The 27,311-nt window shown below is 49.2% G+C and overlaps 1 protein-coding gene across 1 annotated transcript in view; it reads left to right on the top strand.

The window, feature by feature from the left end:
- LOC139281533 (transmembrane protein 178B) overlaps positions 1 to 27,311 on the top strand; it is a 632,140-nt gene that overhangs the window by 564,319 nt on the left and 40,510 nt on the right. The window contains exon 3 of the mRNA XM_070901700.1: positions 7,887 to 8,024. Coding sequence (XP_070757801.1) covers positions 7,887 to 8,024 — 138 coding nt within the window. The remainder of the gene's footprint in view (positions 1 to 7,886; positions 8,025 to 27,311) is intronic.

Genomic DNA, 27,311 nt, shown 5'->3' with positions numbered 1-27,311 from the left:
CCCAACTCACACCAAGTCCCGCTCTCCCACCACCCCTGTGCTCACTGCCCATGTCCCAACTCACACCAAGTCCCGCTCTCCCATCACCCCTGTGCTCACTGCCCATGTCCCAACTCACACCAAGTCCCGCTCTCCCATCACCCCTGTGCTCGCTGCCTGTGTCCAAACTCGCATCAAGTCCCGCTCAACCATCACCCCTGTGCTCACTGCCCATGTCCCAACTCACACCAAGTCCCGCTCTCCCATCACCCCTGTGCTCGCTGCCTGTGTCCCAACTCACACCAAGTCCTGCTCTCCCATCACCCCTGTGCTCGCTGCCTGTGTCCCAACTCGCACCAAGTCCCGCTCTCCCATCACCCCTGTGCTCGCTGCCCATGTCCCAACTCACACCAAGTCCTGCTCTCCCATCACCCCTGTGCTCGCTGCCTGTGTCCCAACTCACACCAAGTCCCACTCTCCCATCACCCCTGTGCTCACTGCCCATGTCCCAACTCACACCAAGTCCCGCTCTCCCATCACCCCTGTGCTCGCTGCCTGTGTCCCAACTCACACCAAGTCCCGCTCCCCCATCACCCCTGTGCTCACTGCCCATGTCCCAACTCACACCAAGTCCCGCTCTCCCACCACCCCTGTGCTCGCTGCCTGTGTCCCAACTCACACCAAGTCCCACTCCCCCATCATCCCTGTGCTCACTGCCCATGTCCCAACTCACACCAAGTCCCGCTCTCCCACCACCCCTGTGCTCGCTGCCTGTGTCCCAACTCGCACCAAGTCCCGCTCAACCATCACCCCTGTGCTCGCTGACCTACATTGGCTCCCGGTTAAGCAACGCTTCGATTTTAAAATTCTCCTCCTTGTTTTCAAATCCCTCCATGGCCTCGTCCCTCCCTATCTCTGTAATCTCCTCCAGCCCCACAACCCCCCGAGATGTCTGCGCTCCTCTAATTCTGCCATCTTGAGCATCCCTGATTATAATCGCTCAACCATTGGTGGCCGTGCCTTCAGCTGCCTGAGCCCCAAACTCTGGAACTCCCTCCCTAAACCTCTCCACCTCTCTACCTTTCTTTCCTCCTTTAAGATGCTCCTTTAAAATCTACCTCTTTGGGTTGGTCTTTTTTGACAACAACTAGCGGAGTTGGTTGCACAATGTTTTTCCCCATGAGAATACCCACCTTACTCATGTATTTGTGGAGTGAAGGAAATCAGGGATGCTCAAGACCTGAAACTGAGGAGGGCAGAGGTCCCGGATGGATGTGGGGCTGGAGGAGATTACAGAGATAGGGAGGGGCGAGGCCATGGAGGGATTTGAAAACAAGGAGGAGGAACAACAGACAACGAGGGAAGTCAGGTTTATAATGCAGCGCCACCAGGTCGAGAATCTCCTGCAGATCCCCATCCACCAGGGTGTAGAGCCCGAGAAGGTCCTTCCTTGATATATCCTTGGATATATGTGTCAGGAGGGCACTGTGTTCTGTGGGACTTTGTAAATCTGTGGAATTCGCTGCCTCAGAGAGCTGTGGAAGCTGGGACATTGAGTAAATTTAAGACAGAAATAGACAGTTTCTTAACTGATAAGGGGATAAGGGATTATGGGGAGTGGGCAGGGAAGTGGAGCTGAGTCCATGATCAGATCAGCCATGGTCTTATTGAATGGTGGAGCTCCTGTTTCTTTATGTTTATGTTTATGCCACTCACTCCAGGATGCTCTACATTGAAGAATAACCATCTCCGAGAGCGCTGTAAAGGCTGGCACTGCACTCTGTTGCCATCCTTGCCATTTGCCGCACATTTCCGGAGAGTCTTTGCAGGGCCTTCTTATGGTTCTGATGCGCTGCCAGCATTTGTCTTTTCATTGTGTGATACCTCACAGCCAGGCTCCATCTCCCTCTTGCGTCCTTGTAAGCTGGGATCACTCTGCAAACTGCCCAGCGGGACCTTTGTATCACCCCGAGCTAACCTCTCTGGGCTGCTCAACTCCGGCGATATTGGACTGGTGGCGGAGTGGGCCAGTTCCTGCTGCCCGTGCCGGGCACTGAAGGCCGTGGCACTGGTTTCTTTGCTCTCCCTGCGCAGCATCTTCCCTCTGCTGACTGCTGTGGAGGTGAGAAGAATGAGAGTTGGAAGGAGTTTCCTGTTGTCCGCCTTTCATGCTCGGCCCACGTCAAGGTCTCCTCAGAGCATGGGCCTCAGAACCATTTATGATCTTTGATCCTAGGCTCTCAGCACAAACCATCTGTGGGTGCAGGCCCTCCCATATCTCCATCCCCTATCGCAGCCACTGAGGGTGTTCCCAGCATCTCCTTCGCCTCCTCGTCCTGCTGCCCCTCCTCCTGCCCTCGGTCTTCCTCAGGAACTGGGTGCAGCCTTTTCCCGCGAGACCAAGGAATGCTTGTTACTGTCATTCACGGACTGTCGTGTTTGGCAGCTGTTTCCGAACTCCCCTCGCTTATCTTACCCACACCAATGTCATCATCATCATCATAGGCAGTCCCTTGGAAACGAGGAAGACTTGCTTCCACTCTTAAAATGAGTCCTTAGGGAGCTGAACAGTCCAATACGGGAACCACAGTCCCCACCACAGGTGGGACAGTCAGTGGTTGAAGGAAAGGGTGGGTGGGGAGTCTGGTTTGCTGCAGGCTCTTTCCGCTGCCTGCGTTTGATTTCTGCATGTTCTCGGCGATGAGACTCGAGGTGCTCAGCACCCTCCCGGATGCACTTCCTCCACTTAGGGCGGTCTTTGGCAAGGGACTCCCAGATGTCGGTGGGGATGTTGCATTTTATCAAAGAAGCTTTGAGGGTGGCCTTGTAACTTTTCTTCTGCCCACCTGGGGCTCGCTTGCCGTCTTGTGTCAGACATGCGAACAGTGTGGCCTGCCCAGCGGAGCTGATCAAGTGTGGTCAGTGCTTCATTGCTGGGGGTGTTGGCCTGGTTGAGGACGCTAATGTTGGTGTGTCTGTCCTCCCAGGGGATTTGCAGGATCTTGTGGAGACATCGTTGGTGGTATTTCTCCAGCGACTTGAGGTGTCTACTGTACATGGTCCATGTCTCTGAGCCGTACAGGAGGGCAGGTATTACTACAGCCCTGTAGACCATGAGCTTGGTGACAGTTTTGAGGGCCTGGTCTTTGAACACTCTTTTCCCCAGGCGGCCGAATGTTTGCACAGACATGCATTGCATGCTGCTTGATCCATCCAACTTCCATGTGCAGATCATCTGGTGCACAGGGTGACCTCCTCAGATTTGTGAATATACTTTTAGATTAAATATAGGTCAATAAATGTACAAAATATACATTAACAGCAGCCTTCAAATGTACCTTTGCAAATCTTGTGAGAGCATTAAATCTCATGCTGTATGGAGAAGAGATCGCAGGATTTGGGAGATGCCACTCGCTCCCGGAACCTCTTCTTTCCACATGGACCTGCCGCTGTATTGGCAGACCTCTCGGCAGCCCAACCCACCATTCCATCCCCACCCCCGCACCATGACGCATTTCAGTCACAACCATATCTCCCTCAATCTCTGAGGGGGGGTTCAGGCTCCTTTGTAACCCACGGTTTGAAACAGCAGCAATTTAAGAGCATCTCAGCTGTAAGGCCAGCACTTCCACCATCATTAGGGATCAGCCCTCCGCGAACTATCCCGATCCCTTGACATAAGTAGGTCATTGCCGCCGGGAAGACAAGCTGCTGTCCCATCCAGCAATACCGAGATGAGCTGAATTCCGGACACTAGGAATTTCGGGTCCTGAGTTTGTGAAGTCGTGAGAGCCACTGTTAAATTCAGGACCGCCCCATATTTTGATATGCGGTGCCATTTTGTGACACTGAGCCAGGCCATTCAGCACTTTCGGAGAGATCTGAAACTTTCTCCCCCAAACGTTTGTGGATGCTGCGGGTCAATTGGAGCTTTCAAAACTGAGATGGACAGATTTTTGTTGGGTAAGGGTATCGAGGGATATGGATCAAAGGAGGGTAAATGGGGTTGAGGTACAGGTCAGCTTTGATATGATTGAACGATGGAACCGGATTGAGGGGCTGAATGGCCTCCTCCTGTTCCTACGTCCCTCTGTAGCTGTGATCCTATGTTCATTGTGGTGACTGTCGTGTCCACCGATCACCCACAGTTCTCCACAAGCTCTCGTCTCTGCCCCCAGCCCCCCCGCTCCGTGTCTGAGACTATTTTGGGTGAAGCAGCACATTGTTCTGACTCTCTCTTGATGGGTGATAGATGGGAAAGGGACATCACTGACACTGCAAAAATGAGCTCCTTGAGAACATTCACCGTCCCCATTGATTTACGACATCAAAAATTTAATTCCACTGTGTACCTGACACAAGCTGATTCCTCAGATTCAATCTCCAGCCTCCCTTGGCAACTCCTTTATGCCGTTTGTCAGCTGAATATTGCATGTCAAGCAGAGGAATAATCACTTAATGAAGAAATCAGACGAGACTTGATCAATGGGGCAATCAGCGTGACCAGACTGACTGATGTCACTGCCAGTCTGCAGCCGGCAGACACACGATAAATCTCCCCGTCAACATACCTGTCTTTCAATAAACCCTTTATTACTGAGGTGCGAGGGATTATTAGTCTGTGGGTCGCAGGGATGAAGGTTTTCTGAGTGGGACCGGCTAATGGCCATTTATTGAGAACAGGAAAAAGTGGAGATGGAGGGAGTTAGGAACAGGAGTGGGCCATTCAGCCCCTCGAACTGGCTCCCCCATTCAATTAGATCATGGCTGAGATGCACCTTAACTCCATTTACTCACCTTGGCTTCATATCCCTTGATACCCTTACCGAACAAAATCTAGTGATCGCAGCCTCGTGGGGGAATCTAGAACTGGGGGCATAGTTTCAGAATAAGGGGTTGCCCATTTAAAACGGAAATGAGGTGGAATTTCTTCTCTCAGAGGATCATGAATCTTTGGAATTCTCTACCACAGAGAGTTGTGGAGGTTGGGTCATTGAATATATTTAAGGTGGAGATAGACAGATTTTTGAACGATAAGGGAGTAAAGGGTTATGGGGAGCGGGCAGGGAAGTGGAGCTGAAGCCAAGATCAGATCAGCCATCAGGCTTGAGAGGCCACATGCCTACTCCTGCTCCCATTGCTTAGGAGCCTATGAAAGGTCCCAGCCCATTTACCAGTCCTTAGACTAGAGACCTTAGTGACACTTTTAAATTGATGACCCCTCGATGACTGACTCGCAAAGCAGAGGAAATAATCTTTCCCTATCCACGCCAGAAAAACCCTTTGTAATTTTTAAAACTTCTATTAAATTTCCTTTTAGCCTTTTCTGCTCCAATAGAAATCGGTTCAGTAAAACGGCCATGCCTCAGAACTATAGTTGCCATCCCTGGAATCATCCTGGTGAATCTAAGCTGTCCGATCTCTGTGGCTTTAAAATCCTTTCTATAGTTGGCTTAACCAACGTTTTACACACATTTATCAGTACTTCTTTATTCTTGCACAATGTGCCTTTCTTTGCAAAACCCGAAACTCTATTGGCCTTTTTATGGCTTTATCTACCTGTGCTCCCACTTTCAAGGAATTAGTACTTGAACCTCTTGGTTTCTCTGTTCATTCGCACTCTTCAGCACTTTTCCATTGAGTGTATGCTCCCATTCCCTGTTTTATTCCCCAAAATGTATTATCTCACAAATCTCCACATGAAACTGTATCTGCCACCCATTTGCCCATGCAACAGCCCGATCTCCTCCAGGCCGGGCTGCCACAACTGGCCTCAGCAGGGAAAAAAATCGTCAGGCAAGGCTACTGCTCCTGAGACCAAAGAGTGACCGACAGCGGGCGAGTCCAGGCTCGGCCTCACGGTTGTGTGGCCTTCCGACACTCACTATGTACGTGCAGACCTGGAGTGGGGGTACAGGACGGCTGCTTCGGCAGGGAGACTGCGGCTTGGGGAGAGGCGAGACAAAATTTAAATAAATTAAAATACACTCGTACCTTCAGCTTGTAAACTACATGCAGTTAATTCACTTTTATTCATTCTCGGGATGTGGGCGACACTGGCAAGGCTGGCATTTATTGCCCACTTCTAGTTGGATACAACTGAGTGACTTGTTGGGTCCCTTCAGAGGGCAGTTAAGAGTCAACCACATTGCTGTGGGTCTGGAGTCACATATAGGCCAGACCAGGTAAGGGCGGCAGATTTCCTTCCCCATTAGTGAACCAGGTAGCTTTTTACAACAATCCAACAGCTTCATGGTCACATTTACTAATACAAATTATTTCCAGTTAGTTTTTCCTTAAACTGAATTCAAATTCTCTAACTGCCGCAGTGGGATTTGAACCTACATTCTCTGGGATACGAGTCCAGTAACATAAACACCACTGGACCTTAATGCTCAAAGCTTCCACTTGGTTTCCCATGGAGGCGTCTTGATGGGAGTCTCTGTGCCTGAACTCACTTAGATTATTAAATGTAATAATAATGTCAGCAAAATACTTCATTTCATTCCTCATTTTATATTCCACATTTAATTAATGTCAGGGCCCTAATTAAGCAGAGCTGGATTGTACTCGGGGAAGAACGGTGCCCTTCCGTGCTCTCCTGGACACTTTTGTGGTCTGCTGTAAGACAATACGTGGCAGCGAGAGGTGTACAAAACATGAGGATGTGGGGGAGGACAACATTGGGATGCTCACTAGGGTTGAATAGCCACACATGAAGAATGGTCACTTGGGTGGGGGAGTGAAAGGGCACCCAGTGATTGAGGGAACCTCACCCCAGCGAGAACTCAATGGAAAGAAAGAAAGAAAGAGAGAAAGAACAAAGGAACAGAGAGACAGGAGTAGGCCATTCAGCCCCTGACACACCATTCAATGAGATCATGGCAGAAAGTAAGAAGGAAAGCCACAACATTCATTTATATAGCACCTTTAACATAGAAAAATGTCCCAAGGTGCTTCACAGAGGCATAATCAGACAAACATGGCTGCTGAGCCAAAGAAGGAGATATTAGGAGGGGCAACTAAAAACTTGGGTTTTAAGATGGGTCTAGGAGGAGGAGGAGTTTGGGGAGAGAATTCCAGAGCTTAGGGCCCAGAGGCTTAACAGCATGGCCACCAATGGTGGAGGGAAGAGAGGGGCCAGAGTCAGAGGAACAGAGAGTTCTTGGAGGTAGGGCAGGAGGCTGTTATAACTAAGATTCTCCATTCCAGGCAGCATCCTAGTAAATCTCCTCTGCACCCTCTCTAGTGCAATCATGTCCTTCCTATAATACGGCGACCAGAATTCCACACAGTACTCCAGCTGTGGTCTAACCAAAGTATTATACAATTTAAGCATAATCTCCCTGCTCTTATATTCTATGCCTCGGCCAATAAAGGCAAGCATTCCGTTTCAATAAGCTCACCTCTCATTCTTTTGAACTTCAATGTGTATAGGCCCAACCTACTCAATCTATCCTCATAAGTCAACCCCCTCATCTCCAGAATCAGTCCATCCCATCGCCAATATTTTTATAACTAATAAACAAAAGTGTTTAAAGCAAATGAAAAAGACACATGATCTTTTTTAACGCTCCAATGATTTTCCTCCCGGGCAGCTTGCAGTGGTGTCCCGGGGACCTGCATTCAATTGCTGGAGATTTCCAGGCCAATCCTGGAGATTTGGCAACCTTACGTGGACTAAATCCGGTGGATGAGGCCGGGGGATCCGTGTGACATGCCCGCTCCGTCAGGATTGCCAAGCGCTCGACGGAACGTTACAGAGTTAGTCGGAGCGCGCCTCTGTAGAGAACAGGCAGAAGAATTACTCCAGCAGTTCTTTTATGACAGCAGATGTCAGCGCTGGGAGAAAGGACACTTCCCCTGTAAAGATTAATGAGCCGTGTCTTCTCTTTTCTCCTCCACAGATCTGCGTCGGATGACAGCTGGATTCATGGGAATGGCGGTCGCCATTATCCTGTTTGGCTGGATAATCGGGATCCTGGGCTGCTGCTGGGATCGGGGCCTGATGCAGTATGTGGCTGGTTTGCTGTTCCTGATGGGAGGTAAGGTTGGTCAGTCAGGTAAACCCCGGGGTATCCGCTATCCAAGTCACAGTTAACGGGAAACACGGTGCTTGATGGAAATCTGAAATATAAACAGGAAATGCTGGAAATCTCAGCGGGTCAGGCAGCATCTGTGGAGAGAGAAACGGAGTTAACGTTTCAGATCGATGACCCTTCGTCAGTTGGGCTTGTTTTACTTACAGAAGAGACACTTGAGGCAATATAACTGAAGTTTTCCAGCTTACGAAGGATAATCGACAGAATAGATACAGACAAATTGATCAGCTATAGGGAAGGGTTCTAATCTGACAGGAACACTAGACAAAGATTAGGACAGTAGGAGCCACACAGGAAGGGTGAGGAAGAATTTCTTCAACCAAAGATTAATGCTGTGTGGGATAAAGTTATCTACAATCCAAATGGGGTTTACGAGGATGATACCAGAATGGAGAGGATGCAGCTATCTGGGAAGATTGAGCATGCTGGGGCACTTTTCTCTCGACTAGGTCACTATAATGTTTTTGCTTCATGGGTTCTTTGTTTAAGAACACATTGCTATTAAGAACTAGTTGGTTTATTAGCAAAGGTTTGACAATCACAGTACACATTACCAGTTCATCGACCATGCTCACAACCACCTGCCTCATCGTGGATCCCAACTGGCTGGGGTTTTATTGAGTCTTGTGAACATCATGTGACTGGCTAAGCCATTCACAATGCAACAGCTCCACAACTGTTTTGAGCATAACCTTAAATGAAGCGCCCCCTTTTGGTAATGGCACTAGAACCCACAAATTTCCAAATAAAACTTTAAAGGTAACTTAAATCAAATTAAAATTTGGTTGCCGGTGGTAGTGATGCACTCCAGTCCCTCCGCTGCCCACCTCTCGCGGAAGGTCGCGACCTCCATCTCCAGGGACACTCTGGCACCCAACAGCTCTACAACTCTTTTTGGGGGAACAAAATAACGTTAGATCAAGTGCCCCCCGATCTGGGGGACACTCCAGACACTTAACTAGCCCTTTTTTTAATAAATGTTTTTTTGTTTTTTTTTGGGGGGGGGCATTAAAACCATATATTTTACAAGTGCCCCCTATAAAAGGGGAGGGGGACACTAAAAATCCGGCAATTAAAGAAAATTAAACTTTAAAACATATAAAATCAAATTCAAATTTGGTTGCCGGGGGTGATGATGCACTCCAGTCCCTCCGGTGCCCACCTCTCGCGGAAGGCCGCGAGCGTACCGGTGGACACCGCGTGCTCCATCTCCAAGGACACCCTGGCCCGGATGTAGGTGCGGAAGAGAGGCAGGCAGTCAGGCTGAACGACCCCCTCAACCGCCCGCTGCGGCCTGGGAGCCCGTGAACCGGCTTAAAATTTATTGCACTGCAGAAGATAGAGGTATGCGGAGTCAGAGGAAATGTATTAACATGGATAGAGAATTGGCTGGCGAACAGAAAGCAGAGAGTCGGGATAAATGGGTCCTTTCCGGGTTGGAAATCGGTGGTTAGTGGTGTGCCACAGGGATCGGTGCTGGGACCACAACTGTTTACCATATACATAGATGACCTGGAAGAGGGGACAGAGTGTAGTGTAACAAAATTTGCAGATGACACTAAGATTAGTGGGAAAGCGGGTTGTGTAGAGGACACAGAGAGGCTGCAAAGAGATTGGATAGGTTAAGCGAATGGGCGAAGGTTTGGCAGATGGAAAACAATGTCGGAAAGTGTGAGGTCATCCACCTTGGGAAAAAAAACAGTAAAAGGGAATATTATTTGAATGGGGAGAAATTACAACATGCTGAGATGCAGAGGGACCTGGGGGTCCTTGTGCATGAATCCCAAAAAGTTAGTTTGCAGGTGCAGCAGGGAATCAGGAAGGCGAATGGAATGTTGGCCTTCATTGCGAGAGGGATGGAGTACAAAAGCAGGGAGGTCCTGCTGCAACTGTACAGGGTATTGGTAAGGCCGCACCTGGAGTACTGCGTGCAGTTTTGGTCACCTTACTTAAGGAAGGATATACTGGCTTTGGAGGGGGTACAGAGACGATTCACTAGGCTGATTCCGGAGATGAGGGGGTTACCTTATGATGATAGATTGAGTAGACTGGGTCTTTACTCGTTGGAGTTCAGAAGGATGAGGGGTGATCTTATAGAAACATTTAAAATCATGAAAGGGATAGACAAGAAAGAGGCAGACTCGATGGCATCGGCCGCGTGGCGGATGTTGGCAGAATTTAGGCGCCGCGCCAGCGTGTCTGGCGCCATCCAGCCCGCTCCTCCGCTATCGAGCAGGTCCCTGACCCTGGTCACCTCACCAGCCACAGCCCTCTCATCCGACTGCCACCTAAAACCTCGGCCGTGGAGGTACGGATTCCCGAGCAGCGGCTCCTGCAGGACAGCCGCCTCTCCAGCCGGTGGAGAGCTGAGCTTGGTGGAGACTTTGTTCCAGACCCTGGTGAGTTCCTTGTAAAAGACAGGCAACTCCTGGACCCCAACAGCTCTACAACTCTTTTGGAGAAAACAAAATCAACATTAAATCAAGTGCCCCCCCGATCTGGGGGACACTCCAAACACTTTTCACGTGCCCTTTTTTTTTGTTTTTTGTTTTTATGGTGATTTTTGTGGGTTTTTGGGGGGGTTTTTTGGGCACTAAAATCATAATTTTTTTCCAAGTGCCCCCTATAAAAGGGGAGGGGGACACTAAAACCGGCATTTAAAATAAATTAGACTTTAAAACAAATAAAATCAAATTAAAATTTGGTTGCCGGGGGTGAAGATGCACTCCAGTCCCTCCGGTGCCCACCTCTCGCGGAAGGCCGCGAGCGTACCGGTGGACACCGCGTGCTCCATCTACGCGCGAAAGGGAGGCAGGCAGTCAGGCTGAACGACCCCCTCGACCGCCCGCTGCCTGGACCGGCTGATGGCACCCTTGGCCGTGCCCAGGAGCAGTCCTACGAGGAGGCCCTCGGACCTACCCGCTCCCCTCCGCACAGGGTGCCCAAAGATCAGGAGTGTGGGACTGAAGTGCAGCCAGAAATTGAGGAGCAGCCCCTTTAAATATTGGAACAAGGGCTGCAACCTCGTACACTCCATAAAAACATGGAACACGGACTCTTCCAGACCGCAGAAATTGCAGGCGGCCTGGGAGCCCGTGAACCGACTTAAAAATTTATTGCACGGGACTGCTCCGTGCACCACCCTCCAGGCCAAGTCCCCGATAAATACTGGGAGGACTCCCGCGTAGAGTGCCCTCCATCAGGGACCCCCGCCTCCTCCGGACGGCACGATGGTACGCCATGGTGTGTCCGGATGGCAGACGAGGATGGTAAAGTTGAGAGTGTGCAGGAGCAGCCCGTATAGGAAACCCCTCCGCGCGGAACTGAAAGGCACGGAGGGGATTTCCCCGAGGCGGCTCAAGTTGTGAGGCGCCGGCTCCCGAGGGAGGTTCCGGGGTTTGGCGCCGATGAGGAATTCCGTCCGGACGGGGGTCAGTTCGGACGGGATCTCCCCACGTGCTTGAACCTCCTCGACACACCTAACAGAGTCAGGGCCCAGAACTGTTTTTAGCGACTCGATGGCATCGGCCGCGCGGCGGACGTCGGACGAATTTAGGCGCCGCGCCAGCGTGTCTGGCGCCATCCAGCCCGCTCCTCCGCCATCGAGCAAGTCCCTGACCCTGGTCACCTCGCCAGCCACAGCCCTCTCATCCGACTGCCACCTAAAACCTCGGTCGTGGAGGTACGGATTCCCGAGCAATGGCTCCTGCAGGACAGCCGCCACTCCAGCCGGTGGAGAGCTGTGCTTGGTGGAGACTTTGTTCCAGACCCTGGAGAGTTCCTTGTAAAAGACAGGCAGCCACTGAACCCCAACAGCTCTACAAACCTGTGACCATACTCACAGGTGCAAACATTACAGTGACCCGATAAAGGTCTTTAAAATTATGAAGGTGTTTGACAGGCTGAATGTGGAGAAACTGTTTTCATTTGTCGGTGATTCTAGAACAAAGCGGAAGATGTTGGAGGCGGAAGATGTTGTTATGGTTCTTAACGAATACTTTGCGTCTGTTTTCACAAAGGAAAGGGGCAATGCAGATACTGCTATCGAGGAGGAGTGTGAAATTCTAGATGAAATAAACATAGTGAGGGAGGAGGTATTAAGAGGTTTAGCAGATTTGAAAGTAGATAAGTCCCCAGGACCAGATGAAATGTAACCCAGGCTGTTGAGCGAAGTAAAAGAGGAAATAGCAGAGGCCTTGACCATCATTTTCCAATCCTCTTTGGATTTGGGCATGGTGCCAGAGGACTGGAGGACTGCTAATGTAGTACCCTTGTTTAAGAATGGAGAAAGGGATAGGCCGAGTAATTACAGGCCTGTCAGCCTAACCTCAGTGGTGGAAAAATTATTGGGGAAAATCCTGAAAGACAGGATACATCTACATTTAGAAAGGCAAGGATTAATTAGGGACAGTCAGCACGGATTTATTAAGGGAAAATCATGTTTGACTAACCTGATTGAATTTTTCGAGGAGGTAACCAGGAGGGTCGATGAGGGCAGTGAGCATGATGTAGTGTATATGGACTTTAGCAAGGCTTTTGATAAGGTCCCACATGGCAGACTGGTCACGAAGGTTAAATCCCATGGGATCCAGGGCAAAGTGGCAAGTTGGATCCAAAATTGGCTTAGAGGTAGGAAGCAAAGGGTAATGGTTGATGGATGTTTTTGTGACTGGAAGGATATTTACAGAGGGGTTCCGCAGGGCTCAGTACTGGGTCCCTTGCTTTTTGTGGTATATATCAATGATCTAGACAAGGACACTCTCAAAGCCTACCTGATAACGTGCAACATCCCCACCGACACCTGGGAGTCCCTGGCCAAAGACCGCCCTAAGTGGAGGAAGTGCATCCGGGAGGGCGCTGAGCACCTCGAGTCTCATCGCCGAGAGCATGAAGAAACCAAGCACAGGCAGCGGAAAGAGCGTGCGGCAAACCAGTCCCACACACCCTTTCCCACAACGACTGTCTGTCCCACCTGTGACAGGGACTTGGCTCTCATATTGAACTGTTCAGTCACCTAAGGACTCACTTTTAGAGTGGAAGCAAGTTGTCCTTAATTCCGAGGGACTGCCTATGATGATGATCATGAGATTTAAATATAGGGGGTATGATTAAGAAGTTTGAAGACGACACTAAAATTGGCTGTGTGGTTGATAATGAAGAGGAAAGTCATGGACTGCAGGAGGATATCAATCTACTGGTCAGGTGGGCAGAACAGTGGCAAATGGAATTTAATTCGGAGAATTGTGAGGTAATGCACTTTGAGAGGGCGATAGGCCACTTAATTGTGTTGATGAACAAAGGGACCTTGGAGTGCTTGTCCACAGATCCCTGAAAGTAGCAGGCCAAGCGGATAAGGAGGTTAAGAAGGCATACGGAATGCTTGCCTCTATTGGCCGAGGCATAGAATACAAGAGCAGGGAGGTTATGCTTAAATTGTATAATACTTTGGTTAGGCCACAGCTGGAGTACTGCGTGCAATTCTGGTCGTCGTATTATAGGAAGGACGTGATTGCACTAGAGCGGGTGCAGAGATTTACTAAAATACTGCCTGGAATGGAGAATATTAACTATGAGGCCAGATTGCATAGGCTGGGTTTATTCTCATTGGAACAGAGAAGACATCATTGAGGTGTATAAAACTTTGAGGGGCCGGAATATAGTGGATAGCAAGGGCCTATTTCCATTGGTGGAGGGGCCAATTATGAGGGGGCATAGTTTTAAAGTGGTTGGTGGAAGGTTTAGAGGGGATTTGAGGGGGGGGGGCTTCTTTATGCAGAGGGATGTGGGGACCTGGAACTCGCTGCCTGGAAGAGTGGTGGATGCAGAAACCCTCACCACATTTAAAAGATGCTTGGATGGGCACTTGAAGTGCCGTAACCTGCAGGGTTACAAACCTAGAGCTGGTAATTGGGATTAGACTGGTAACCTCTTGTTGTCTGGTGCAGATACGATGGTAAGTACTGCAGGGAATCGAATACAGCCAGGGTGATCTCCTGGACTTCTTTCGATCGCCTGGATGGGTGGGAGAGGATTTTCCCAGACTTTTTTCCCCAATTGGCCTGGGTTTTTATCTGATTTTTTTCCTCTCCCAGGAGATCACATGGCTCCTGTTGGGGTGGTGTGTAGAATGTTTCAGTGTGTGGGGTGTCGCAGTTGTGTGGGCGGACTGGTTGGGCTGGGTGCTCTTTACCTTTCTGCCATTGTTCATTGTCCGTAGGATTATATGTTACCTTCAGGGCTGCTGACCGAGGGCCGTGCGGCTCTTTGTCGGTCGGCACGGACACGATGGGCCGAAATGGCCTCCTTCTGCACTGTAAATTTCTATGTTTCTAAATATAAGATAACCACCGACAGATCAAAGAAAGAATTTAGGGAGAATCGCTATACACAAAGAGCGGTGAGAATGTGGAACTCGCTGCCATATGGCGTGGTTGAAGCAGAGCGCATTGGTGTATTTAAGGGGAGGCCTAATGAAACATTCAGGAGAAAGGACTGGAGGGATACAGGGGCAGGGTGGGGAGAGGTAATTAGAGTGGGAGCAGACTCGTGTGGAGCATACACAACAGCACGGACCAGTTCTGTTCAATGGTCTGTTTCTGCGCTGTAGATTATACATAGGGTCTTCGATACAGTTATGTGCATTTCACCGAATCGTAGAGCTCACAAGGAGGCCATTCGGCCCATCGTCCTGTGCTGGCCCTTTGAAAGAGCTATCCAATCAGTCCCACTTGCCTACTATTTCCCCATGGCCCTGCAAATTAGGTAGGTGTCACCTGCAACCCAGGAATAAATGTAAAAGAAAGCATTCAAAATCAGGGCCAAACAGAACGCAGCCAGAATGAAGGGTAATTGGACCAAGGAACTGGACAGGGTGACTCGGGACAATGCACCAGCTGACTATGTACCTGAGAGAGAAGGATGGGACCAATGGGTGGCTAGGTGTTGCTGTGACCAACCGCAACAGGACAGGTTTGTTGGGATAAATGACCTTTTCCTCATCAAAGCCCTCCAGCACACTATAGGCCGGTTATTTATCTGTGGATGGGATTGTCAGAGATGGTTAATAACCCACAAAGTGCCCCGCACCCAGCGCCCAGTGTCCTGCACCCAGAGCCCAGTGCCCAGTGCCCAGCGCCCAGCACCCAATGCCCAGTGCCCAGCGCCCAGCGCCCTGCACCCAGAGCCCAGTGCCCAGCGCCCAGCACCCAGCGCCCAGTGCCCAGCGCCCAGTGTCCTGCACCCAGCGGCCCATGACCAGCACTCTGCACGGCCCATCTCCTGATTCTCATCTCGTCACTGAGACCATTGCTCAGCTGCTGTTTGGTCACAGGAAGAGAGCCCGTCGGGAACTGAGGCCAATTTTACAAGAGTCCGTCCAATTGCTGCACTGAAGTTGGGGGAACCCCGCTCTTAATAGTCATTCTTCAGCTTCTGTTTCTGGAAATAGGGAGAGATCACCCCTGATTCCCAGCTCAGGTAACACTCCACAGGTGAGTGGGCTGGGAATGGAGGGCATGGACTGGCAGGTCTATCGAGGGCAGCAAGTGTGGGGAAGGTGGACCACATGCAAGCCCAAGCAACATTATAAATCAGATTTGAATGGAGGCCATTCAGACTATTTGATCTCATCCTCCAGATACCAGTCCCTCCACCCAGATACCAGTCCCTCCACTCAGATACCAACCCCTCCACCCAGATACCAGTCCCTCCACTCAGATACCAGTCCCACCACCCAGATACCAGTCCCTCCACTCAGATACCAACCCCTCCACCCAGATACCAGTCCCACCACCCAGATACCAGTCCCTCCACTCAGATACCAACCCCTCCACCCAGATACCAGTCCCACCACCCAGATACCAGTCTCTCCACCCAGATACCAATCCCACCAACCAGATACCAACCCCTCCACCCAGATACCAGTCCCTCCACTCAGATACCAGTCCCACCACCCAGATACCAGTCCCTCCACTCAGATACCAATCCCACCACCCAGATACCAACCCCTCCACTCAGATACCAGTCCCACCACCCAGATACCAGTCCCACCACCCAGACCAACCCCTCCACTCAGATACAAACCCCTCCACCCAGATACCAATCCCACCACCCAGATACTAACCCCTCCACTCAGATACAAACCCCTCCACCCAGATACCAATCCCACCACCCAGATCCAGATACCAACCCCTCCACCCAGATACCAACCCCACCACCCAGATACCAACCCCACCACCCAGATACCAACCCCTCCACCCAGATACCAACCCCTCCACTCAGATACAAACCCCTCCACCCAGATACCAGTCCCACCACCCAGATACCAATCCCACCACCCAGATACCAATCCCACCACCCAGATACCAACCCCTCCACCCAGATACCAATCCCACCACCCAGATACCAATCCCACCACCCAGGTACCAACCCCACCACCCAGATACCAACCCCACCACCCAGATACCAACCCCTCCATTCAAATACCAACCCCTCCACTCAGATACCAACCCCTCCACCCAGATACCAATCCCACCACCCAGACCAACCCCACCACCCAGATACCAACCCCACCACCCAGATACCAACCCCTCCACTCAGATACCAATCCCTCCATCCAGATACCAGTCCCACCACCCAGATACCAATCCCACCACCCAGATACCAACCCCTCGACCCAGATATGCCAATTTTGTCTAGATAGCTAGATGTCAGCAGTTCTGGCCACTACAATATACGGATCTATCCAAAACCTAATGGCAGTGTAGAGATGAGCAACGAGTCTGAGCCTGGCATCAGCAGCAAGAGCTCTGAGAAAGTGCGATATGTTGCCATAGTTCGACAAAAGAGAGAATTCAGAGGCGAGTTGATAGCACAATACTTTCAGATAGACCAGGACATGCGGACTTGGTGAGTGATGACTCAACTAACACCTCTTAGTCTCTTTCAGCTCCCTCTTTGGCAAGCTCTATCCCACATGCAGTGCCAATGACATGGACTCAATTGCTTTTTAATGTTCTTTTTACAATCTGTTAGAGGTGAGAAAGTCATTAAAATAGTGACACTGGCTGAAGCCACTGGTCTCGTACATCACAATCTGCTGAAATCACATTTTCTTTTTCACTGCGGGATTATGAATAAATCTATTATCTATTTTTCAGGTGTCCAGCTCTAACAGTTGATAATATCGATATTTAGAAAGATCAGAATGGGAGATTAATGCCTTCCTGTGATGAATTCTGTGCTCATCACGGTGAAGGATGTTCTTGCCGGGGACACAGTACTCAGCCTGGGAAGGTCTAAAAATAAATGCAAAGGAAGAAATATTGCCCAAGAAATCCAATGGTGCTGCTCCCGTTTTAAAGGCATAAAACAGGCACCAAGGGACACTGAGAAATGTAGAAGAACAGAGGGTCCTTGGAGTGCAGGTCCACAAATCCCTGAAGGTAGCAGGCCAGGTAGATAAGGTGGTTAAGGAGGCATATGGAATACTTGCCTTTATTAGCCTAAGCATAGAATACAAGAGCAGAACGGTTATGCTTGAACTGTATAAAACACTGGTTAGGCCACAGCTGGAGTACTGCGTGCAGTTCTGGTCACTACATTACAGGAAGATGTGATTGCACTGGAGAGGGTGCAGAGGAGATTTACGAGGATGTTACCTGGACTGGAGAATTTTAGCTATGAGGACAGATTGAATAGGCTGGGTTTGTTTGCTTTAGAACAGAGGAGGCTGAGGGGAGACCTTGTTGAGGGGCCTGGATAGAGTGGATAGGATGGACCTGTTTCCCTTAGCACCCTCACCACATTTAAAAAGTACTTGGATATGCACTTAAAGTGCCATAACCTACAGGGCTACGGACCTAGAGCTGGAAAAAGGGATTAGGCTGGATAGCTCTTGGTCGGCTGGCACAGACACAATGGGCTGAAATGGCCTCCTTCCGTGCTGTAAATTTCTATGATTCTATGAATGAAGGGTCCAATATGGCGGGCGGTGTGACACCAGAAGTTTAATTATAAAAACAAATTTGCCTGTTTGGCGGCAGCGGTGACTGTCACTGGGTGAGCCTGAGTGGCCCAGACCCAGATCCACCCAATCTCTGCCAGGGGTCCTGAAACAGGCACTGGGCCCCTCGTTTATATATGCAAGGGGCCAAATGCCTGTTTGAGGCAGGCTCCATGGATGGTCACCCACACCAGTATATATATATATATATATTTCCTTCCTTCCTTCCTTCCTTCCCTCCCTTTCTCTCTTTCTTCCTTCCCTTTCTCTCTTTCTCTCTCTCTCTCTTTCTTTCTCTCTCTCTTTCTCTCTCTCTTTCTTTCTTTCACTCTTTCTTTCTCGCTCTCTTTCTCTCTCTCTCTTTCTTTCTCTCCTTCTCTCTCTTTCTTTCTCTCTCTCTTTCTTTCTCTCTTTCTTTCTCTCTCTTTCTCTCTCTTTCTCTCTCTCTTTCTTTCTTTCTCTCTCTCTTTCTCTCTCTCTCTCTCTCTCCATTATGTTGTGCCAGTGGGAACCCCAGTGACTTTGCTCGGTATAGATCTGGCCAGTGAGGCTTTCGGTCTTTACCAGCTGAGCTTCCAAAATCCCTGTATGCCCAACATTCCAAAAATAGGGCCCCAAATCACTGTGGTGTTTATTTGTCAGGATTTGAAGAAACACATTTCTCCAGCTTAACGACTGTGATATTTCTGCATAAACATGTCAAGTCCTTCAATCTCCTGTCCATTTTGGAATAATCCCCTTATCTCATTAACGCACTGGAATCCTAATTAAACGCATCCCTCTGTAAACCAGGGAGGTTTTTTTCAAAGGGATTATTCCCATCTAATTATGTTGATGGATCGGATATGTCGGAAAATCCTGAAAAAGAATTTGTTAACAGACATGGATTCAGAGACATCACCAAAAGACCTTGAAAAGGGCCAATCATTGCAAGTAAATTTTTACCTGTGTTCGAGCCATCAATCCTACATCACATTGTTTGTTGCTTTATTTGAAATGCATCTTGTGAAGTTGAAGTGTTGGGGGAGATTCCTACTGCATACTGAATGGATTATCTAGTCCTGCCATGGGCACTTTCCAACCTGCTGTACTATTGCCCCATGCACCTCATTTCATCTCTGCAAAGTTTTGCTGCTAGCACCATGGTGAATGGAGGCGAAATTCCAGAATAGCGATCGGATATTACACCTCACTAGGTTATAGGTGTCTTGGAGTGCTCCCAAGTGCCATGCACTGGCCTTTCCCTCAAACACCACAGAGGAGCCAGCGGACTGCACTGCCCCAGACACTGTAATACTGGGAGTCAGAGCTGGCACAAGCTAGACCCTTCCCATCGATTGGGAGGACTGTGAGGAATACAACCTTGACCAGTTGACTTGCTGGACATGATATGGCATAGGCACGATGGGAAGCATGGTCTCATTCTGTGCTGTACGATTCTGATATTCATGATCATAGGCATCCCTCGAACGAGGATGACTTGCTTCCACATGTTGGGCATACAGGGATTTTGGAAGCTCAGCTGGTAAAGACCGAAAGCCTCACTGGCCAGATCTATACCGAGCAAAGTCACTGGGGACACAGTCTAAGGATAAGGGGTAAGCCATTTAGGACCGAGATGAGGAGGAATTTCTTCACCCAGAGTGGTGAACCTGTGGAATTCTCTACCACAGAAAGTTGTTGAGGCCAATTCACTAAATATATTCAAAAAGGAGTTAGATGAGGTCCTTACTACTAGGGGGATCAAGGGGTATGGTGAGAAAGCAGGAATGGGGTACTGAAGTTGCATGTTCAGCCATGAACTCATTGAATGGCGGTGCAGGCTAGAAGGGCCGAATAGCCTACTCCTGCACCTATTTTCTATGTTTCTATGTTTCACACCTAAAGGGGATGAGTTCACGGATGTTTCAATGAAGGACTCGATATTCCAGTCCTGAACTCCAGGGGTGCAAGATGCCTGTGCGTGGATTTTCCATTGATGCAACACCTCAGGGCCAATCTCATTCAATACAGTGTTCGAGGGACTCCATCTGTTTTTATCTCTACAATTCCCCTCAATCCAATATTTGAGCCATTCCATTTTCAAGGCACTAACTAACACACTATTAGCGGTTCAGCTGGTAATTGATTTGACCTGTCATTATTCTGTGGAGTAAAAAGAAAACTCCTAACTTCAGGCTTGTCATTTTACTCTCATATTGTCGAGCTCTACATTCATAGCCCAAGTTAAATAACCAGCTTGAGCCTCTCAGTCAGGATCGTGGCCCCTCAATTATTTTCTTTTCACCACTGGAACCTAGGACAACTCTGGTAGTCTCTCCCCATAAACCCTCGTCCCTCTTCTCTGAGCCTTCTGCGCAGCAACAGTTTCCCTTTGAAAGTCCCATGCCCACAGCTGATCGCAATATTCTAGACATGGCCACATCAGTGCGCTGTCCACAGTTAATGCAATAGTAAGGAAATTAATGCAATAGTAAGGAAGGACATTAGCTTAGATGATGTGGAATCGGTATGGGTGGAGCTACGGAATACCAAAGGGCAGAAAACATTGGTGGGAGTTGAGTACAGACCACCAAACAGTAGTAGTGAGGTTGGGGACAGCATCAAACAAGAAATAAGGGATGTGTGCAATAAAGGTACAGCAGTTATCATGGGCGACTTTAATTTACATATGGATTGCGCTAACCAAACTGGTAGCAATGCGGTGGAGGAGGATTTCCTGGAGTATATTAGGGATGGTTTTCTTGACCAATATGTCGAGGAAGCAACTAGAGAGCTGGCCATCCTAGACTGGGTGATGTGTAATGAGAAGGGACTAATTAGCAATCTTGTTGTGCGAGGCCCCTTGGGGAAGAGTGACCATAATATGGTAGAATTCTTTATTAAGATGGAGAGTGACACAGTTAATTCAGAAACTAGGGTCCTGAACTTAAGGAAAGCTAACTTCGACGGCATATGGCGTGAATTGGCTAGAATAGAATGGCAAACGGTACTTAAAGGGTTGATAGTGGATAGGCAATGGCAAACATTTAAAGATCACATGGATGAACTTCAACAGTTGTACATTCCTGTCTGGAGTAAAAATAAAAAAAAAGGAAGGTGGCTCAACCGTGGCTAACAAGGGAAATTAAGGATAGTGTTAGATTCAAGGAAGAGGCATATAAATTGGCCAGAAAAAGCAGCAAACCTGAGGACTGGGAGAAATTTAGAATTCAGCAGAGGAGGACAAAGGGTTTAATTCGGAGGGGGATAATAGAGTACGAGAGGAAGCTTGCCGGGAACAAAAAAACTGACTGCAAAAGCTTCTATAGATATGTGAAGAGAAAAAGATTAGTGAAGACAAACATAGGTCCCTTGCAGTTGGACTCAGGTGAATTTATAATGGGGAACAAAGAAATGGCAGACCAATTGAACAAATGCTTTGGTTCTGTCTTCACTAAGGAAGACACAAATAGCCTTCCAGATGTACTAGGGGACCGAGGGTCTAATGAGAAGGTGGAACTGAAGGTGGGAAATTGTGTTGGAGAAATTGATGGGATTGAAGGCCGATAAATCCCTGGGGTCTGATTGTCTGCATCCCAGAGTACTTAAGGAAGTGGCCCTAGAAATAGTGAATGCATTGGTGATCATTTTTCAACAGTCTATCAACTCTGGATGAGTTCCTATGGACTGGAGGGTAGCTAATGTAACACCACTTTTTTAAAAAGGAGGGAGAGAGAAGGCGGGTAATTATAGACTGGTTAGCCTGGCATCAGTAGTGGGGAAAATGTTGGAATCAATTATTAAGGATGAAATAGCAGCGCATTTGGAAAGCAGTGACAGGATCGGTCCAAGTCAGCATGGATTTATGAAAGGGAAATCATGCTTGACAAATCTTCTGGAATTTTTTGAGGATGCAACTAGTAGAGTTGACAAGGGAGATGTGGTGTATTTGGACTTTCAAAAAGCCTTTGACAAGGTCCCACATAAGAGATTAGTGTGCAAAATCAAAGCACATGGTATTGGGGGTAATGTACTGACGTGGATAGAGAATTGGTTGGCAGACAGGAAGCAGAGAGTTGGGATAAACGGGTCCTTTTCGGAATGGGAGGCAGTGACTAGTGGAGTGCCGCAGGGCTCAGTGCTGGGACCCCAGCTCTTTACAATATACATTAATGATTTGGATGAAGGAATTGAGTGTAATATCTCCAAGTTTGCAGATGACACTAAACTGGGTGGCGGTGTGAGCTGTGAGGAGGATGCTAAGAGGCTGAAGAGTGATTTGAACAGGTTAGGCGAGTGGGCAAATGCATGGCAGAAGCAGTATAATGTGGATAAATGTGAGGTTATCCACTTTGATGGCAAAAACACAAAGGCAGAATATTATCTGAATGGCGGCAGATTAGGAAAAGGGGAGGTGCAACGGAACCTGGGTGTCATGGTTCATCAGTCATTGAAAGTTGGCATGCAGGTACAGCAGGCGGTGAAGAAGGCATATGGCATGTTAGCCTTCATAGCTAGGGGATTTGAGTATAGGAGCAGGGAGGTCTTACTGCAATTGTACAGGGCTTTGGTGAGGCCTCACCTGGAATATTGTGTTCAGTTTTGGTCTCCTAATCTGAAGAAGGACATTCTTGCTATTGAGGGAGTGCAGCGGAGGTTCACCAGACCGATTCCAGGGATGGCTGGACTGACATATGAGGAGAGATTGGATCAACTGGGACTTTATACACTGGAGTTTAGAAGGATGAGAGGGGATCTCATAGAAACGTATAAGATTCTGACGGGACTGGACAAGTTAGATGCGGGAAGAATGTTCCCGATGTTGGGGAAGTCCAGGACCAGGGGACACAGTCTTAGGATACGGGGTAGGCCATTTAGGACTGAGATGAGAAGAAACTTCTTCACTCAGAGAGTTGTTAACCTGTGGAATTCCCTGCCGCAGAGAATTGTTGATGCCAGTTCATTGGATATATTCAGGAGAGAGTTAGATATGGCCCTTACGGCTAAAGTGATCAAGGGGTATGGAGAGAAAGCAGGAAAGGGGTACTGAGGTGAATGATCAGCCATGATCTTATTGAATGGCGGTGCAGGCTCGAAGGGCCGAATGGCCTACTCCTACACCGATTTTCTATGTTTCTATGTTTCTATGTTAGACTGCTTTTAAGTGGTTTAGCAGTTTTGAAAGTGGATCAGTCCCCAAGCCCAGATGAAATGTATCCCAGGCTGTTAAACAAAGCAAAAGAGAAAATAGCAGAGGCTTAGACCATCATTTTCCAATCCTCTCTGGCTTCAGGTGTGATGCCAGAGGACTGGAGGACTGCTAATGTGGTACCTTTGTTTAAGAAGGGAGAAAGGGATAGACCGAGTAATTACAGGCCAGTCAGCCTAACCTCAGTTAGAAACTTCAATGATTCTATGACCTGCCGCCAAGTGCCCTTGAGATGTAAACCTAGTTAATAACAGTCTCCAATTGACTGCGTGCTGCCACTGAATGATCAGTAATCGCCCTTAGATCTTTTTCTTGGTCTACCTTTGCTAACGGGGAGTCCAAAGGTAATCTTGTGAGAAACGACACGCACTGCAGACCGTCACGGGTCACAGTGTCAGCCCTCTAGTGTTACAGCCCATGTCTCCACACCCCGTGTCGACCCTCATTAAAGGGGAGTGCAGCCCCCGAATATTGTTTATAACTCTCTCTCTCTGACACATGCTCATATCCAGCAAGGTGTCACACTGTGCAGTAATACCCCACGTGTGTTAACAGAGCCCTTCAGTTAGATCAGACACCTGTTGTATTTCAGTGGGAGTGGCTTTTGCCCAAAATGTGGAAACTAATGGTCTGAACCAAAATACAACCTGCACTACTCCCTCACTTCCCTTACATTTCGCCTCACTAAAATCCATCTGTTGTTCCTTATAAGAACATAAGAAATAGGAGCAGGAATAAGCCATATGGCCCCTCAAGCCTGCTCCGCCATTCACTAAGATCATGACTGATCTGATCATGGACTCAGCTCCATTTCCCCGCCCGCTCCCATAACGCCAGCCACTGAACTGATGCAACCCCCTGTGAATGGTGATAAGCTCCTTCCTTGTCATAACCTAATCACTGCTCAGACAGTTTTGAATGCATACATTAAAATGGATGCACTTTACTGTGACCGATATGGATTGAACATCAGACACTATTATGGTGAATCACTCCCGCGCATTACACAGTGAAGCTCGTGCACAGCACTGCGAGACAAAAACACTGAAAGCTTCCCACTGGAGAGGTACATGGGCATTGGAGTTTCACTGAAATTCACATACAGGTGACATTGCAAACACTATCATGTGAAATACTGACAAATTGTCTCTTCCTAGAGCTCAGTGAGTGGTCCAGCCAGTAGCTGAGCCAGTCGGGTCACGTTTGATTCCCGGGCTGGGCAGGGTTCTCTGATCTCAGCAGCTGGAGAGCTACATTTGGCCTCAGTGCCCCTTAGGCCAGGAAGTGGGTAAATTGGCCTGGGTCACCTACCCTGACTGGGTATGGGTGGGTATAAGAGGGTTTGAGTGGGTATGAGCAGGCATAAGTATGTATGAGCGGGTATGGGAGGGTTTGAGTGGGTATGAGAGGGTATGTGTGGATAATGAGTGAGTATCAGCGGGTATGAATGGGTATGAGCAGATATCAGTGAGTATGTGTGGATATGAGTGGGTATCAGCGGGTATGTGTGGATATGAGTGGCTATTAGCGGGTATGAGTGGGTATCAGCGGGTATGTGTGGATATGAGTGGGTCTCAGCGGGTGTGAGTGGGTATCAGCGGGTATGTGTGGATATGAGTGGCTATTAGCGGGTATGAGTGGGTATCAGCGGGTATGAGCAGGTATGAGTGGGTATCAGCGGTACGTGTGGATATGAGTGGCTATCAGCGGGTATGAGTGGGTATCAGCGGGTATGAGCAGGTATGAGTGGGTATGAGTGGGTATGAGTAGATATGAGTGGGTATTAGCGGGTATGAGTAGATATGAGTGGGTATTAGCGGGTATGAGTAGATATGAGTGGGTATCAGCAGGTATGTATGGGTATGTGTGGGTATCGGCGGGGATGTGTGGGTATGAGTGTTGTCAGGTGAGGATAAGGCTGGACTATGTTGTGATGCCCCTATAGTTGATGAGCTGGGTCAGTTTGCACGTGTTGAGTGGCTGCTTTATTGTCAGATGCTGCAGGGTGAGTGGCACTTCGGGAGAGGAGAAGAGGGGAGAAACTGAGTGAATAAAAGGAGCCATAACTTCTCTCGCCCAATTCCGTGGTTGCTGCTGTACCGCAGCATAGAGTGGGTTTGCACTGTGAGCCTCCTGTCTGCACACTGCACACAGGGCTGTGTTCACTGCCTGTGAGAGAGGGGTCCCAGCTGTCTGACCACATTGGGTCTGCAGGCTGCCAGTGAGGAGGTGGTGTCCCAGGTGCTGAAAGTTCCCTTTCTTGCTTGCATTTTATTCCTTTTTGATGAATTGAAATAAAAATCCACTTGATTGCATTTTACAAAAATACTGATTTTTTTTCTCTCTCAGCAAGTAAAAATATTCAGGACAAACCATTCTCCATTTATCCACACAAATACAATTCCAAGTGATTGATGTTGAAGGCAACAAAAAATCATTAGAAATGCTTCTTCATTGATGACTCAGTCCTGAGCAGCACACATCCATCCCCAGAGCCTCCCGTGGTCAGTGTCCCAATCACTTCCAGCAACGGCAAAACAGCCAAGTCAATTACTTAGACCTGAGATATTTTCAAGGTGCTTAGTGTCAGTGGACATTGCAATCATTCAGTAACACCGAGGAGGGGTGTGTGTGTGTGTGTGTTTATATATATTTATTTGTGAGTGTGTCAGTCTGTGTGTGAGAATGTGTGTGCATGTGTTTGTGTGTGTGTCTGTCTGTCTGTCTGTGTGTGTGTATGTGTCTGAGTGCATCGGTGTTGGTGTGTGTGTGTGTTTGCGTGTGTGTGTCTGTGTGCTGTGTGAGTGTACGTCTGTCTGTCTGCGTGTATGTGTCTGTGTGTGCTGTGTGTGTGTCTGTCTGTCTGTCTGTGTGTATGTGTTGGCGTGTGTGTCTCTGTGTTTGTGTGTGTGTGTGTGGTAAATGCGTCAAGTGTATTGTGTAACTATGACAGTGTTTGTTTTATTTTCTTCCATTTGATCAGGTGCTGTGCTAGGAATGTTTCTATCGAATATTCAGGATTGGCTGAGTGCCTAGGCACTGTTTATTCTGGTTCTCGGTTACCGCTGATCTCACATTTATCCCACAATCATCCAAAGACTCTCAACAACCCCCCCACCCCCTCCATCCTTCAGGGGAGAGAGTGAGACAGACAAGAGAGGAGAGGAAAGAGAAGGAAGAGGAGAGGAGGAGAGGGGAAAGGAGAGTGGAGAGAGGGAGAGGGTAGAGGAGAAAGGGGAGGGGAGAGGAGGAGAGGGGAGGGAAGAGATGGGGAAGAGGGGAGAGAGGGAGAGGGGAGAGGAAGAAAGGAAGGGAGAGGAGGAGAGGGGAGGAAGGGAGAGAGGAGGGGGAGAGAAGAACGGGTAGGGGAGAGGGAGAGGAGGAGGGGGAGGGGGAGGGGAGAGAGCACGAGGGGAGGGAGAAGAGGGGAAAGGGAGAAGGGAAGGGAAAGTGAGAGAGGGGGAGAGGAGGGGGGCAGAGAGAGGGGAGAGGGTAAATGGAGATGAGAGGGTGATGGAGAGGAGGAAAGTGTAAGATGAGAGGGGGAGAGGAGGGAACATGTGTAGGGAAGGGGAGATTGGAGAGGGTGAGAGGGGAGCGGGGAGAGAGTGAAGCGGTGAGGGAGAGGAGATGGTGAGAAGGTGAAAGGGGAGAGGGAGTGAGAGGGAGAGGGGTAAGAGGGAGAGGGAGAGGAGGGAGGGGTTGAGGGGGTGAGGAGGACAGAGAGAGGGGAGGGGCAGGGGTGAGAGGGAGAGGGGGTGAGGAGGCCGGGGAGGGGGAGGGAGGGGTTGAGGGGGAGAGGAGGCCGGGGAGGGGGAGGGTGGGGTTGAGGGGATGAGGAGGCAGGCGAGGGGGGGGAGGGGTGAGGAGGATGGGGAGGGGGAAGAAGGGATTGAGGGAGTTGAGGAGGCTGGGGAGGGGGAGGGAGAGGTTGAGGGGATGAAGAGGCCGGGGAGGGAGGGGTTGAGGGAATGAGGAGGCCGGGGAGGGGAGGGAGGGGTTGAGGGGGTGAGGAGGCTGGGGAGGGGGCAGAGTG

This window comes from Pristiophorus japonicus, chromosome 15 (genome assembly GCF_044704955.1).
Source record: "Pristiophorus japonicus isolate sPriJap1 chromosome 15, sPriJap1.hap1, whole genome shotgun sequence".
Lineage (NCBI taxonomy): Eukaryota > Metazoa > Chordata > Chondrichthyes > Pristiophoridae > Pristiophorus > Pristiophorus japonicus.
The sequence above is the reverse complement of the archived record's forward strand: the minus strand, read 5'-3'. Positions and strand labels throughout refer to the sequence as shown.